We start from the raw sequence: 15,533 nt of genomic DNA, 5'->3' as shown, positions 1-15,533 counted from the left end.
CTTCTCTGGTTTAGGCTTGGGATCTTGACAAAACTGTACATCCTGAACCCCAAAGCCGTGAGTGTCATTGAGCTGTATGGCATCCTGGACCCCACCACTCGAGACTGGACAGATGGGGTGCTGTCCAACATCTTCCGGGAGATCAACAAGCCGACTGACAAGAAGGAACGGAAGTGAGTGCCTTCCTAATTGGCCAGAAGCCTGGGTTAGCTATTTCTTTGGCGTCCTTCGATTTTTGAGCAGTTTCTTAATTTTTTTTTTTTTACCTTATATCCTTGATGTTCTAGAAGATTCCAGATTCCAGATTCTGCCTTATAGACAGAGTCTCAGTTTTAGTTTTCCAACTGCTCTCCTGAGGTTAGATTCTGGCTGTGCATCGCAGAATACCCTGGGGGCGAGGTATCTCTCTCTGTGCTATGTCCCGTTAGTCAGGGCGCCTTCTCTTCTGGACCAGGCTTTACTTCCCACCGGCCATTAGCGGATCGGCCGTCTATAGGAGACACCTCGTGGTGGTGCTAACACCCCATTCCTCATCAACCCCATACCCAGTGGTCTGAACAGCGAGTGTTACTTGCTTGAGTCCAGCCTTTCTACCATGGATACAGATAGAAAGGGACTCCTGTTGGGAGGTGACATAATTGGAGTGTGGGCTGTAAGCCACACGGTGGAACTGGAAACATGTTGCATGTCCTCAACTTGATAACAAGCCAGAGGGTATGAATGTATACGTTTATTTTTAGGAACTATGTGCTAAAGTATTTAGGGGAAAGGCTTATCCTATCTGTGATAGATCAAAGAGAGAGGCAAGTTGGTAGGAGGGAGAACAGAGGGGGGTGGGGAAGGGAGAGGGGAGCAGAGGGAGAGGGGAAGAGAGGAGAGAGGAAGAGATAGAGGGAAAAGGAGAGAGAAAAGGGGGAGGGGAAAGGGAAGCGGGAGAGAGATGGATGGATGGATGGATAGATAGATAGATAGATAGATAGATAGATAGATAGATAGATAGATAGATAGACAGACACACAGATAGGCAGACTATGAATTTTACAGTTGGAATATCTGCCTGGCCCCCTGAACTATTTCCTTATGAAGATATAATTGCCATGGAGTTGGGAGCCATCCCCATAATCTAGAACGATCTTGTCTTGAGATCTTTAGTTAAGCTCTGTCCCTCCCCCGGCTAAGTGTAGTGTGTGGCGGCCCACATCTGTAAACCTAGCATCTGGGGTGCTGAGGTATGAGAGTTTTCGGCTAGCCTGAGCTACCTCATGAGAGGCTGCCTAAAAATAAATACCTTGGGCTGGAGAGGTGGCTGAGTGGTTAGGGGCACTGCCTGTTCTTCCAGATGAGTCAGGGTTCAGTTCCTAGCACCCAGCTGTCAACCGCCCGTAACTGCAGTTCCAGCTGCCCTTTCTTGGGCTCCGAGGGCACTGCGTACAAATGTGGTACAGACATCTGTGCAGACAATTATTCATGCAAATGGAATAAAAGTGAAAAAAATCTTTAAAAAATGAAGGAAAAGGGAAAGAAAGAACAAAGTATTTTTAAAAAGTAGTGATAAGTTGACATTTATTCTTGATACAATGGGGTGCGGGGTGGTGGACCCTGACACTCTCTGTCACTCACTCGGGATTGGTAGATGATTCCCATTCAAGAGTGTGGAATGCTAGTTGGCTCTGCAGTAAATGTTTCCCCATTAGAGCAATGCTGGCCATGCATGCTATTGGCCAGTGCAGCCGTGTGTTATTCTCAGGAGGGAAGGCCAGTTCACCAAGGGAAGCTAGCCAGATTGTGCGTGACATTCTCCGATCCTTAAACATGGGCGGGTTTCTCAGCATTTACGCAGGAGGGACAGTGGGGTCATTGGGGTCTGGGGTCTGGGGTTTACCGACCAAACTCTGCTCCTTGGTCACTACAGGTATATCTTGTTCGATGGCGACGTGGATGCCTTGTGGGTGGAAAACATGAACTCAGTGATGGACGACAACAAGCTGTTGACCTTGGCCAACGGGGAGCGCATTCGTCTCCAGTCCCACTGTGCTCTGCTCTTTGAGGCAAGTAGTGCCTAGAACCGAACTTGAACACGAGCCTCGCTTTGGGTTAATTAATTCTTTATCAAGGTAGGTGGCTATGAAAATTCGGAAGTCTATAATGAGTCATTTGTCTATGTTACGAAGTCAGGGCAGAGGACAACTTGTGGCTGTTGTTTCTTTCTTCCAATGTGTGAGTCCCAGGGGCTGAACTTGGCTTGTGAGGTTTGGCAGCCAATGGTTTGCTCGCCGAACCATCTCGTCTGCCCCGTCCCTTTGTTTCCCGTCTTCTTCCATTCTCTCCTCTTTACTCTAAGCCATGGTTGGCTCTTTTTTTTTTTTTTTAAAGCTATTTTTCCCGAGAATCTTTCTAGTGTCCACAACATGGTAGCCTGTGATTCAGTCCTTTACTAAATTTAGACCCGAGTTTGGGTTTGGAAAGATGGCTCAGTGGTTAAGCGAATGTACTATTCCATAGTTCCTGAGTTTGCCTTCCAGCACCCAGCTCACAAGCGCCCATCACATGAGCTCTGGAAGATACAATACCGTCTTCTGGCCCCTCCAGGTACTACACTTACATAGTGCACACACACACACACACACACACACACACACACACACACACAACACAAGCTTTTAATGCTACACATTATTACTGGACATAATGTCATATGCTTGTAATCCCAGCAAATTAGAAGACTGCTAGATTTCCATGAGTCTGAGACCTATAGCAAGTCCCGAGCTTACAGAAGCAAAGCAAAAGTTAAAAACTTTACACATTCCTTAATGATGGAGTCCTCTGAATGTGAGGATTCGTCTACTGCATCACTTGCTGGCCCTCCCTCCTCAGAATACTATATCGCTGACTTGTTTAACAGCGCACCCTATTTACATAGTTTTGAATATGGAAATACTGCATAGCCAACTATTAAACTGTAATTCATTCTTTGCCTCTTTGGACCATTTGTTTTTGTCTGGAGTTTGTAGTGACCTTCCTTTTTTTCTCACAGTTTGTCTTGATCTTCATTAAGAAATTCTTTCTATCATGTCAAGAATTGAACCCTCCCTTTTTCCCCTAGAGACCACTTTCCCAGTCTCCCCTCTCCCCATTTCCTGATTACCATACCGAGTGCTTGTTTTATAGCTGTGCCTTAGGACTCGATCTTGCCCCAGCTTAATAGTGACATCGTCTTTCTCCAGTCTGCAGAATCCATCGGTGCACTTGTGTTTGTGTATATGGTGGTCTAGTTGGCCCATGTAACTGTGTCTTTTATGAAGAGAGACATCTGTCAATGTTGTTAACTTTAGACTTACACTTTGTGATACCTGATGCTGGCCATGTTAAAAACAAAACAGAGAGGAAGAGAAGAAAACTGTAACATGATATTTGGGGCCTGGGACCTTTGGTCAGTTAGTAGAGAGCTTGTAGTGTGTTGTTTTTGCTCTACCCAGAAGTCCCACCTATACCTTCTGCCCTTCCGCCCTTCTGCTCAGCAATTGGCCCATGGCTTTCTTTACTGACAGATCAAGAACCAATTGGGGAACAGGACCTTAGCATCAGAACTGCCCCTACAAAGCCCACCTTGCATTCCCAAGGCCCTAAGTTTATCCCCAACACTGCATAAAGCAGATGTGTTGACACACCCCTGTCATTCAAGCCCTCAGGAAGTGGAAGTGTGAGGACTGGGAGTTCAAGGTTATCCTTAATTGCAGGGTAGCCCGGACTACATACGATCCTACCTTAAAAAACTGAAACAGCCTGGCAGTAGTTGCAGATTCCTTTAATCCCTTGGGAGGCAGAGGCAGGTGGATCTCTGTGAGTTTGAGGCTAGCTTGGTCTGGTGAGTTCCAGGACAGCCAAGACCACACAAGGAATCCCTGTCTTGGAAAAGAAAAAGGAAATAAAGAAAAAAAAAACAGAGCAAAAACCAATCAATCAATCAAACAAACAAAAAGTAAACAAAACAAATTGGCTGGAGAGACGACCTAGTGGTTCGCATGGGCAATCTCATCATGACCGCCATGTTTGGTTAAAAATCTCACAACAGCTGTGCCGACTATCGGCAGGGCTTCAAGTCCTTGCGAATCTTTGCACAAGGAGGGCCTTGGCATGCGGACCATGTGTTAGCAGCCGTGAGCAGAGGCCTTACTAGCTGAAGGGTTTGCTTTCTTCCCAGGTTGGAGACTTGCAATACGCATCCCCGGCCACTGTGTCTCGATGCGGGATGGTCTATGTGGACCCTAAGAACTTGAAATACCAACCATACTGGAAAAAATGGCTACAACAAATACAAAACAAGGTGAGAATTGTCCTCAAAGCGCTCAAGCATGAGCAGGCGTGTCATACAAGGGATGCTTGGAGGAGAGAGCACCTTGTCCTCCACCTGCTGTGTGTGTCCCTGAGTGCACAGTCTGACGGGTCTCTGGGTCATGTGTCCTGTTGAGATGGGCAATGATATTCACAGATTAGGCCTGGAATCAAGACACCTCTGCAAAGAGGCAGATAGGAAACATTCTCGGTTGCATGAGTGAGTTTCTTTTGTACCTACTCAAGTTTGCCTCTAGGGTGGGAACACAGCCAGAGACAATAGACACTGCAGGGACATGACTGTAGCCAGCAAATGTTAACCCAGGTAGATTCTGGTTAACATACATCTGGACACACACACACACACACACACACACACACACACACACACACACACCAGTGTGCAAACCTGGTTCAGATGAGCCCAGTAGTTAAGGAGAGACGGGATGCCCCATTCTGCGCTTTGGCTCAACTGCATGAGTGTCATGCACATGAACCAGTTTGCCCTGTGGTAGAGATCGCCTGGCTTCAGCTAAGGGCTGTGCCCCATCTTAACAGGACTCATGGAAAGTTGATGTATGTCAGGGCCACAGGAAGCAATGTCCTATGGGGAGGCTTTTCTTCATGGGGACTCATAAAGACCCATGAGTCCCCTGGTGGACATCGATGCCATGTTGAAAAGACACTTCCAGTGCTCAACTTAATTTTTTTTTTTTTTTTGGTTCTTTTTTTCGGAGCTGGGGACCAAACCCAGGGCCTTGCGCTTCCTAGGTAAGCACTCTACCACTGAGCTAAATCCCCAACCCTCAACTTTACTTTCTTAAGATAAACTTTACTTTTTGACTAAGTACACACACACGCACACGCACACACACATGAGTACAGTGTCAAGAAGAAGGCATCTGACCCCCTGGAGCTGGAGTTACAGCAGTTATGAGCTTCCCAGTGTGGGTCCTGGGATCTGAACTTTGGTTCCTCTACAAAAGCAATCCATCATCTTAAACTTTTAAAAAAATATATTATTTTATTATATTATGCATATTAGTGGTTTTGCCTGTACGTATTTATGCACACTGTGTGCAAGCCTGCTTCACTCAGGGAGGTCAGATGATGATGTCAGATCCTCTGGGATTGGAGTCATAGCCTGTTGGGAGCCACCGTGTAGGTGTAGAGAATTGGACACGGGTCCTCTGTAAAAGCAACAAATAGTCTTAACTGCTGGCCCATGGCTCCGGAGTTAGCACACCCTCGTAACCATGGAGACTGTCCCCCTAGCCATACATCCTGCTACGTTCCTTTGAACTCTTTGCTGAATGACTGGTTGTGACACTTGAAGTCTAAGACCATCAGCTTCTCTTCTGTAGAAAGGAAACTGTTATCCCCTGTCATCCCAGAGTTGGGGTATGTTGTGGTAGGAAAGGGAAATGGCCATAGCTAAAGAATCTTTCTTGTGTGTGACGTCACACTCATGGAAGTCACCGGCCCTGGGGTTCGGCCCCCATTGAAATCATGGTCATAGCTATTTCTTCTGCTTCTTGGGACAAGGCAAACCTCTGATGAAGTTCCAGTTAAAAGGACCCTTGGAAAGGATTTGGATCTCTCCTCTGTAGGTAGAGCAAAAGTATTTAAATGACCTCTTCGAGAAGTATGTGCCGATTCTCATCGACTTGATCATCGAAGGGATTTTAGATGGGAGGCAAGGGGAGAAGCTGAAGATGGTGGTCCCTCAGACAGACCTAAATATGGTAAGAACACCTCTCAGCTGAGGGCAGAGGGAAGGCTGCCCCAGAGATGGCCCTGGGGGTGGGGGAGGGGCCTAGGGAAACAGTGATGCCTCGTGGATGATTGGTGGGGCGTATTCTCGGGACCCCCATGCAAGCCGAGGCGCCAGGCTCTACAGGTCCAAACCAATATGGTGGGCATAGGTGCCATCACTGTGGGATAGGGAACCCCAGCACTCAGGATAGGATGGTGTCGTGGAGGTCAGAAAGATGGGCTGAAACAGGCTCTTTGTGACCAGGTGACCCAGTTAACCAAGATGATGGACTCGCTACTAGAAGGAGAAATTGAGGACCCTGACCTGCTAGAGTGCTTCTTCCTGGAGGCTCTCTACTGTTCGCTGGGCTCCTCCCTCCTTGAGGAAGGAAGGATCAAATTTGACGAGTGTATTAAAAACCTCTCCTCAATGCCCACTGCGGAGACTGAAGGAAACTGGGCCCGTCCTGGAGAATTGCCAGGTAGGAATCGAGAACCTCTCTTGGGTGCAGAGGAGATGAACAAACTTTTCCTTGTTCCTGCCTGTGCGGGTTGGCAGACTGTGTGGTTTGGCGGCCTGGGTGACATGACTACTACTGCATTCGAGACTTCAAGTGTGTTGCCCACTCCAGCAGGCCAACCCCCAGACCGCTAGCGGAGGCTGCCCCTCTGACGCCATCTTGGACCCTTATGCTCCGGCTGTGTCTCAGCTCTCCACGCTGGACAAACCCCTAGGGTTCCCCGTTTTATCTCGGGGCTCCCCCATCTGTCTCATAGACCAGCAGGAAGACAGCCAATGAAGGGTTTAAGGTTTTATTACTTATTCACTTTACATCTGCTCACTGCCCCGCTTCCGGTCACCCCTTCCCATAATCCGTATCCCCCAACCTCCCCTTCTCCTCTGATCAGGTGGGGGCCTCTTGGGTATCCCCCCACCCTGGTACATCAAGTCTGTGAGCCTAGGCACATCACCTCCCACTGAGGCCAGACAAGACAGCCCAGCTATAAGAGCATATCCCAAGGACAGGCAAGAGCTTTTGGGATAGCCCCACTCCAGTTATTTGGGGCCTACACGAAGACCCAAACTGTACATCTGCTACATATGTGTGTGGAGGCGAGACGTAGGCCCAGCCTGTGTATGTTCTTTGGTTGATGGTTCAGACTCAAGGGTCCAGGTTAGTTGACTCCGTTAGTCTTCCTGTGGAGTTTTTATACCCTTCTGGGCCCACAATCCTTCCTCCTATTCCTCCATAAGAGTCCCCTGTCCACTGTTTGGCTGTGGGCGTCTGCATCTGTCTGGGTCAGCTGCTGGGTGGAGACTCTCAGGAGACAGCTATGCTTCTGTCTGCAAGCATAACAGAGTGTCATTAATGGTGTCAGGGATTGGTGCTTGCCCATGGGATGAGTGTCAAAATGGGCCATTCCCACAGTCTGTGTTCAAAGTCCTTAGTCATCAGGGAAATGCAAAGCAAAACAACTCTGAAATTCCATCTCACACCGGTCAGAAGGGCTAAGATCAAAAACTCAGGTGACAGAGGTGACAGCAGATGCTGGCCAGGATGTGGAGCAAGGGGAGCACTCCTCCATTGCTGGTGGGAGTGCCAATTTGTACAAACCACTTTGGCAAAAAATTTGGTGGTTTCTCAGAAACTGGGAATAGTCCTACCACTCCTGGGTTTAAGATTTTGCGTGAAGACATTCGCCCTTAAATACGAACAGCTGGAGCCCACGAACGGCCTTCTGCTTGGAGAAGCAGTCTGTCCCAGAGATGGGTGGGCAAGGCACACATGCCAACGGGGATCCTGTGAGGAAATGGTGTGGAGAGTAGGGTGCAGAGGTGGGCAGGGGTCCAGCTCTGGAGCTGTCCTGGACACCACAGTTCTCCACCTCTTCCCTATTCTGTCTTTGCCCGATGCTCTCATGGGCTGTGGATCATGGGCCATACCCATACTTCTCCAGTCTTAGAGTTCAGCATCTGCATCAAAATTGTTTACGTGCCTCTATCTTCCCTTGTTTGGACCACCAGCATCTATAAGGGTGGGGACATGGCTTTTCACCCCACGGTTGTGTCCCCACGGAAGGCTTGGTGGCTAATTGCAAACAGGTAGTGCTGGTTCAAAATTCTCAGACTCTGACCCATGTGAGGACAGCGTCGATTCTGGGTACCTATCCTGTAAAACCGTAGCAAGTACAGACAGTGCATTCCAGATGTGTCGGAATCTATCCTGTTCCCACGTCCATGACCAAAGCAACATGACTCCTTGTCCCCTGCAGGGCATCTTCCCACCCTGTATGAGTTTCATTTTGATTCCAAGCGGAACTATTGGATCCCATGGAACAAGCTAGTTCCTGAGTACGTTCACAACCACCAGAAGAGATTTGTCGACATCCTGGGTGTGTAAGCACTGCTCCTGAGCTTGGCTTCCTGGTGTGAATGAGTGTGGAAGGGTGTGAGAAGACAACTGTGGCCTCATTGACAACTGAGTGCCATCCAGGGAACTGGTTGGGGGTGGCTAGAGCTTGGCACCATAGGTCCTTTGGGGTCCCTCTTTGTCCCATGCCTCTGAGCACCTCTGTGTGACTGTGTCCTGGGCATTTCTGGGTAAACTGAGGCTCATGGTGGCCCATTCTCCACTTTCCTTTGCCTTTCCTAGGGTGTCCCAGCCACAGAGCCGGATAGGTTCAGGGAGGGCAGGAGGGAAGCCACAGCCTCGGTTCGCAAAGGGTGTGGGCCTGGAGAGTTCTGTTCAATCCCCTATGACTCCACAGTCGGCGTGTCCGGTCTGGTGCATGGTGCTAATGCAGCAAGACACCTGCATTTTCTCAGCAGCCCCCTGGGACTGAAACTTTCCTACGGGAGGGTGGGTGGGCTGCACCTGACTGGGCTATGATGCTGCCTGCAGAAGAGGTTTCCAGGAAACCAGGAAATCGGCCCTGAGCTGGGTTTTCATTTAGAGTGCAAATCAGCTGGGGTTCCGGGAGCAGGGTGGTTGGAGTTGGGTCAGTTGCCATAATCACTTTGCCAAGGAAATATTTCATACTTAATTTGATCCAGTGGATGTCACATCCCCCAAAACCCCGTGGAATGGCAGGGAAACTGAGGCTAGTCAGGTTCACCAGTGCAGTCAGAGCTTGGCTTAAAAACAACAAAACAAACACCAGGTGGCAGCACAGTGGCGCACCTCTTTGATCCCAGTACTTGGGAGGCAGAGGCAGGCAGGTTTCTGTGAGTTCAAGGCCAGTCTGGTCTACAGAGTGAGTTCCAGGACAACCAGGGCTACACATGGAAACCCTGTCTTGAAAAGCCAAAAACAACCCAGGTTGGAGAGATGGCTTAGTGGTTCAATGGCCAGCATCCACATGACAGTCAACAACTGACTGAAACTCCAGCTCCAGGGGATCTGGCTCCTTCCCTCACACAGACACACACGTAGGCAAAAACCACTAATGCATATTCAAAACTCGAAAAAAAAATCAAAACAAAATTGCTTGTGTGTGTGTGTGTGTGTGTATGTGTGTGTGTGTGTGTGTGTGTGTGTGTGTGTATTGCAGGTGTATGCACCTGGGCACACTTGGGGAAGCATAAGCACCCTGTCATGTGTCTTCCTATAATGCTCTGTGCTTTCTTGCCTTGAGACAGGGCCCTTCCTGAGCCTGTTCTGGCTCTCCTGACTGGCCAGCAAGCTCTCAGGACCTGCCTGTCTTTTTCATTCTCCTGGATATTAGCATTGAAGACACATACAGCCACACCCACAAGCCACACCCACACAGCCACACCCACACAAAGCCACACACACACACACACACACACATACACACAGCCACACACACACATACACACACAGCCACACACACACATACACACACAGCCACACACACACACACACAGCCACACACACAGCCACACCCACACAAAGCCACACACACAGCCACACACATACACACACAGCCACACACACACACACAGCCACACCCACAGCCCCCCACACACACAGCCCCCCACACACACAGCCACACACACACACAGACACAGACACACACACACACAGCCACACACACACACACAGCCACACACACAGCCCCCCCACACAGCCACACACACATACAGCCACACACACACACAGACACAGACACACACACACACACACACACACACACACACACAGCCGTGTGTGGGCTTTTAATGTAGGTGCTGGGGATTTGGACTCAGGTCCTCATGCTTCCAGAACACGGTTCATGCCCACTGAGCCACCTCTCTGGTCCCAGCTACCTCTTCTTGGATGCACGGGGCTCTGCGTGAATGACTGATGCCCAAATGCCCTGCGTTCCTGTGACACTCGGATTCCCCTATCTTGCAGTTCACACCGTGGATACCACCCGCACCACTTGGATACTAGAACAGATGGTTAAAATCAAGCACCCCGTTCTTTTTGTGGGCGAATCCGGCACGTCCAAGACAGCCACTACCCAGAACTTCCTCAAAAATCTGAACGAGGAGACCAATGTAAGTGTCCGTTTGTCTTAGTCACCAGTTGCTGCATAACAAGCTACCCTGGCACCCAGTGGCTTAAGGTCACAAGCCCTTATTATGTCTCATTCTCCATGGGTTAGGGATTGCCAAGGGGCCTAGCTGGGCGACTCAAGTCCAGGTTCTCTCGTGAAGTTGTAGCTAAGTGTTGGTGAAGACTGTGTTCATTTGAAGGCCTGGCTGGGGCTGGATGAGTGTCTTCTAAGATGGCATTTTGTGTGGCTGGAGGCCTCAGATCCTCACAGTGTGGACCTTTGCTATAACAAAAGACTCGAGGGGTTGGGGATTTAGCTCAGTGGTAGAGCGCTTGCCTAGCAAGCGCAAGGCCCTGGGTTCGGTCCCCAGCTCCGAAAAAAAGAACAAAAAAAAAAAAAAAGACTCGAGACCTGGTAAGTTACAAAGAGTAGAAGTTTACTCCACCCCACTCTCGGGGGCCAGCCGTCCAAGAGCATGGTGGTGCTGTCTGACAGCCGAGGGCCTTCTTGGTACAGGGCAATGTGGTGGAAAGAGAGAGCCCACTAGAGAAAGTCCCACCTTCATAACAGAAAAGAAAAGCCACTTCTTTAGAACCCTGAGTCGGCTTCTCTGCAAATGGCTTGATAACGTGTTTGAGCGCTCTCCTATCCCTCAGAGGTCCCAGGACCCTCCAAGACTCACTAGCACGAAATGAGGGATTATGTCCCCCACACATTCCGTTCACAGCAGTGACATCCAAAGGCGACTGGCCTCCTTCACAGTGGACATCTCAGATGTTCCTTTGGGACAGCGTCAGGAATGCACCACACCATCCCAGAGACTCAGACAAACACATGTGTTTCTTTTCACAATGTCAGAATCTACTGAATAATAAGAAATTTACGAGGTTTCAGTGGCAGCTGTTTATCACAAAGTCCACCTACCTACCTTGGGGACCTGTAGCCAACCTTTGGCCATTTTGTGGGTTCGTCTTTCTCCCACCCTCTCCACCCCATTTCTCCCACCCTTTCAAGCCCCTAGATAGGAGAGAGAAAGGGCAGAGGGGAGAGGGTGACGTTATCATTAGACCACTTCCTGCTGATTAGGGGCGCTGGGCTCCTTGGGGCAAGTTTGATCTCACAGTCAGGATATATAACTTCTTATCTCCTTTCTTTGTGCATGACTACTTAACAAGCCACAACCAATAGCAACCAACCAGCAACCCATCCCACCATTCCCCCCGAATGCCGTAGCATTCATAGACCCTCTGAAAAGCCCCGTGATTCCAAATGTATCTGCAGCTGGCAAAACCACGTCCCTGCTGGAGCACGAGGCAAATCACAGTCAGCTGCTGTGGACAGCCTGAAGCAGCCCCATATCCCTGAACCTGGGATTAAAACAAAAACATTTTCCCAGGAAAGAGCAGGTGACGAGACGGATGAGGGACAGTTGGGTACTCTGTGTCAACAGCAGGGGACAGAGCCAAGTCCTTAGTCCTGGTACACACACCAGGAATCATACGATAGGTTTGGTGTGCAGCCATGCTAACACAGTATCTGATGCCCATCACTCTGTGGGGTCCAGAGGGAGTTACACTCTTTCTTTTGTCTGGTGGAGGTGCTAAGTCCTTGGGCCTGGCTTCCTTGACATTTTAATAAGCCCTTGTGCCCCCCTACAGTTTTGATTCTTCCCAATAAACATAGAAGGGTAGTTCATTTTTCACTTCCAGGAATGAGTCATTTATCAGTCTGTGCTGGTTTGGGGGTGGGGAGAGGGGTGGGGCAATTTCTGGGGGTAATAGAAATCCTTCTCCCCCAGTGGAGTCAAAAGTAGCTTGTCTAAGTCTCTTAGGACGGTATGCAGACCAAAGGGCCACCGTTTTATATAACATGGAGCCACTTAGAGTGGGATGCATCCTGGGCTCAGTACATAGCCTTGCTGGGGCCTCTCACTCATAATTCTGCCATATCGGAGGGGACACACCGGGAGACCTCTGCTCCCCTCGATTGGACATGGGGTGCAGGCAATAGAGGGCCATTGTGGAGGATGTCTGCCACTCTCTGTCATCCTTTTGTATATTCTAGAACTTGGTCAAATGTGAAGGTCTGCTATGAACAGGTTCCCAGGCTGGACACCAGCACAGGACAAGTTGAAGCTCACACAACTCTCTGGGGACTCGTAGCGGGGCCCAGACATGGGGAAAATGAGGGTGTCCATTGTGACAGGGATGCCGCGTCCTTTCCTCATACACGGTCACGCCCGGGGGCCTGTTTACACCCTCCGTGTCCCTCTACTGGCTTCAACAGTTTTTCTACTCTCACAGTCTGGTTTTGTTTATCTCTATCCACCTCTGTGCTTCCCTTTTCTGCGATAAAAACATGGCCACTGCAGCTAATAGAAGGGCTGACTTGGGTCTTATGGTTCCAGAGGGGTAAGACTCCATTGCCATCCTGGGGAAGGGTGGCAACAACACCAGGCATGGTGGCAGGGACAACTGAGAGCTCATGTCTCAAACAGCCAGAAACCAAGAATGCTAACTGGGAATGGGGTGTGTCTTTTAAAATCTCAACGCCCACCCCAGTGATAGGCATCCTCCTGCAGCGAGGCCATGCCTCCTAATCTTCTCCCAACAGTGCCCACAACTGGATACCAAGTATCCAATTCCCCGAGACTTATGGGAAATCGCCAGTGACCGATCTCTGTGAGTTCTGGGTAGCCTGGTCTGAAGAGCGTGTTCCAGCATACCCAGGAGAGAGACGCTGTTTCTACAAACATAAAAAGGCAGCAACGTTCCCCAGTTCCTTCTCTGATGCTTTCCATTTTGTGCTTCTTCTCCTGTGGCCTCTGGAAGGCAACTGGGCCTCTGGGGCAGAGGGTGCTCAGCTGGGCTTTACACTGCAAGGAATATTGGATGGATGAGGCCTGCCTCCCTGTCTCCCCTCACGTAGTCACAGCAATGTGGTGTGTTTAGCTTTAATGGTGTCATAGTGGAGCGCACATAGCTGGCTCTAGAACCTGCAGGACTTCCAGATCTGTGGAAGCCTCGAGAGGCAGCCACACTCAGAATCCTCTGTGTGCGCCACTTTTCTGGGCTCCTGCCCCTAGACCTCATTGGCTGTGAGCAGACACACACATACAGAGAACCTGTTATTCCTTTATGTACATGGGTTTGTGGCTGAATATGAGTATGTGTGTGTGTGTGTGTGTGTGTGTGTGTGTGTGTGTACACTCATGCTCACAGTTCCTCTAAGGGCATGAGAGAGAGAGAGAGAGAGAGAGAGAGAGAGAGAGAGAGAGCGAGCGTGAGAGCGCCTTGTGCAAGAGCTTGCATAGGAACATTTTCTCTCCAACTATGAAGTTTGGCCTCCTTATTATCAGACAGCTGCCTTGAAAACAGTCAATGTTTAAAATTCATCTGCCACGGTGAGTGGACCAGCAGATGTCATTAAAGTTACCTTTCCTGACTCCGAAGGGTCAAGCCATTACCCTTTTGGAGGCCGCCCAGGTGGAACAACACTCTCCCTCCCACCACATATCATCACATGACTTCCTGAGAGTTTCTCTCTAACCACCCAGCTAGAAAGGACCAAGGAATGATCCTACCCAAGTCCAGCTTGATGAACCAAACAAGTGTGACGGGAGTCACTCACAGAAGCAGGGTGACCTGTGGGTAATTAGCTGGTTGTGTAGCTTAGGGAGGGTTGGGAGGACTTCAGTGTCTTTCCATCCCTCTGCCGGTCAATGAAGGGATGTTAGTGGGTCCGACCTTGTGACATCTCCCATCACAAAGGAGTCGCAACTGCTCTGCTTCCTAGACAGCGTGGCCTCAGGGACAGTGCTCCACAGCCTGCATTGTCCAAGGCTCCTGAGTGGCAACATGGAACCTAACAGAAGGACACAGGATACTATTGTTGTTGAGACAGGGTCTCACTGTGTAGACCAGGCTGGCCTTGAACTTACAGAGATCCCCTGTCTCCCGAGTGTGCCACCGCAACCAGCCCTGGGTTTAGCTCTTAAAGCTGAGGAAGCGCCACATGTACATCCTTCTGGAAAGGTTAGTTTGGAAACCAGTGGTTATACCAGCCTCTGCTCTTTGGCAGATTGTACTGATGGTCAATTTCTCCTCTCGGACCACATCCCTGGACATCCAGAGAAATCTAGAAGCCAACGTAGAGAAGAGGACGAAGGACACGTATGGGCCGCCCATGGGGAAGCGCCTGCTGGTGTTCATGGATGACATGAACATGCCAAAGGTGAGCGGGGCTTGCAGGGGTTGGATAGGTGTGTGCGTGTGTGTGTGCGAGTGCGTGTGTGTGTACACGTGTGCGTGTGTGTGCGTGTGTGCATGTGTGTGCATGCGTGTGTGAGTGTGCGTGTGTGTGTGCGTGTGTGTGTGTGCGCGTGTGTGTGTGCGCGTGTGTGTCTTAAAGTGACACTTTAAGATTTTTAGTTTTTGAGACTAATTTTTATTTATTTTTATGGGCGTGTGCTTTTGTGTGTAGATGATACCACACGTACCCAAAGAGACCCGAAGAAGGGTGTTAGATCCTTCGGGAGCTAGAGTTACAGGTGGTTGAAAGTTGCCTGACATGGAGCCGAGAACAGAACTCTGATTGTCTGGAAGAGCAGCTTAACCACCGAGCCACCTCTTTAGGTCTGAGCGGGTGTCTTTGACTCCACGCAGTGTGGCAGCCAGCTGAGATGGCAGGTCCCCAGGGCTCCTCTCACACAGGCCTCCTCGCTGCATGACATGGTCTCCCATACCAGGAGTAAAGCTGCCGCCAGTGTCTGAGGGGGGCTTTCCTAGTGAACTCTGCCCGTTGTTGCCTCTGTTCTCACCCATGCGGGAGGCAGAGCGGCAGGCACCTTCCACGGCATGCTCAGTTCCACAGTGGGGCTGGGGCCCGACAGGCAGACAGCTTTCTCAGCATCCTGGAATTGAGATTCGTATTGGGTCACAGAA

The 15,533-nt window shown here is 49.9% G+C and overlaps 1 protein-coding gene across 2 annotated transcripts in view; it reads left to right on the top strand.

The window, feature by feature from the left end:
* Positions 1 to 15,533, top strand: part of Dnah10 (dynein, axonemal, heavy chain 10) — a 124,059-nt gene that overhangs the window by 71,353 nt on the left and 37,173 nt on the right. For both annotated transcript variants that reach the window (XM_087579736.1, XM_087579735.1), the window contains exons 39-46: positions 15 to 173; positions 1,913 to 2,048; positions 4,202 to 4,324; positions 5,943 to 6,077; positions 6,353 to 6,569; positions 8,362 to 8,481; positions 10,446 to 10,591; positions 14,671 to 14,823. In XM_087579736.1, coding sequence (XP_087435862.1) covers positions 15 to 173; positions 1,913 to 2,048; positions 4,202 to 4,324; positions 5,943 to 6,077; positions 6,353 to 6,569; positions 8,362 to 8,481; positions 10,446 to 10,591; positions 14,671 to 14,823 — 1,189 coding nt within the window. The remainder of the gene's footprint in view (positions 1 to 14; positions 174 to 1,912; positions 2,049 to 4,201; positions 4,325 to 5,942; positions 6,078 to 6,352; positions 6,570 to 8,361; positions 8,482 to 10,445; positions 10,592 to 14,670; positions 14,824 to 15,533) is intronic.

Source organism: Rattus norvegicus, chromosome 12, assembly GCF_021556685.1.
Source record: "Rattus norvegicus strain SHRSP/BbbUtx chromosome 12, alternate assembly SHRSP_T2T, whole genome shotgun sequence".
NCBI lineage: Eukaryota > Metazoa > Chordata > Mammalia > Rodentia > Muridae > Rattus > Rattus norvegicus.
Note: the sequence above shows the minus strand (reverse complement) of the source record. Positions and strands in the feature narration are given on the sequence as shown.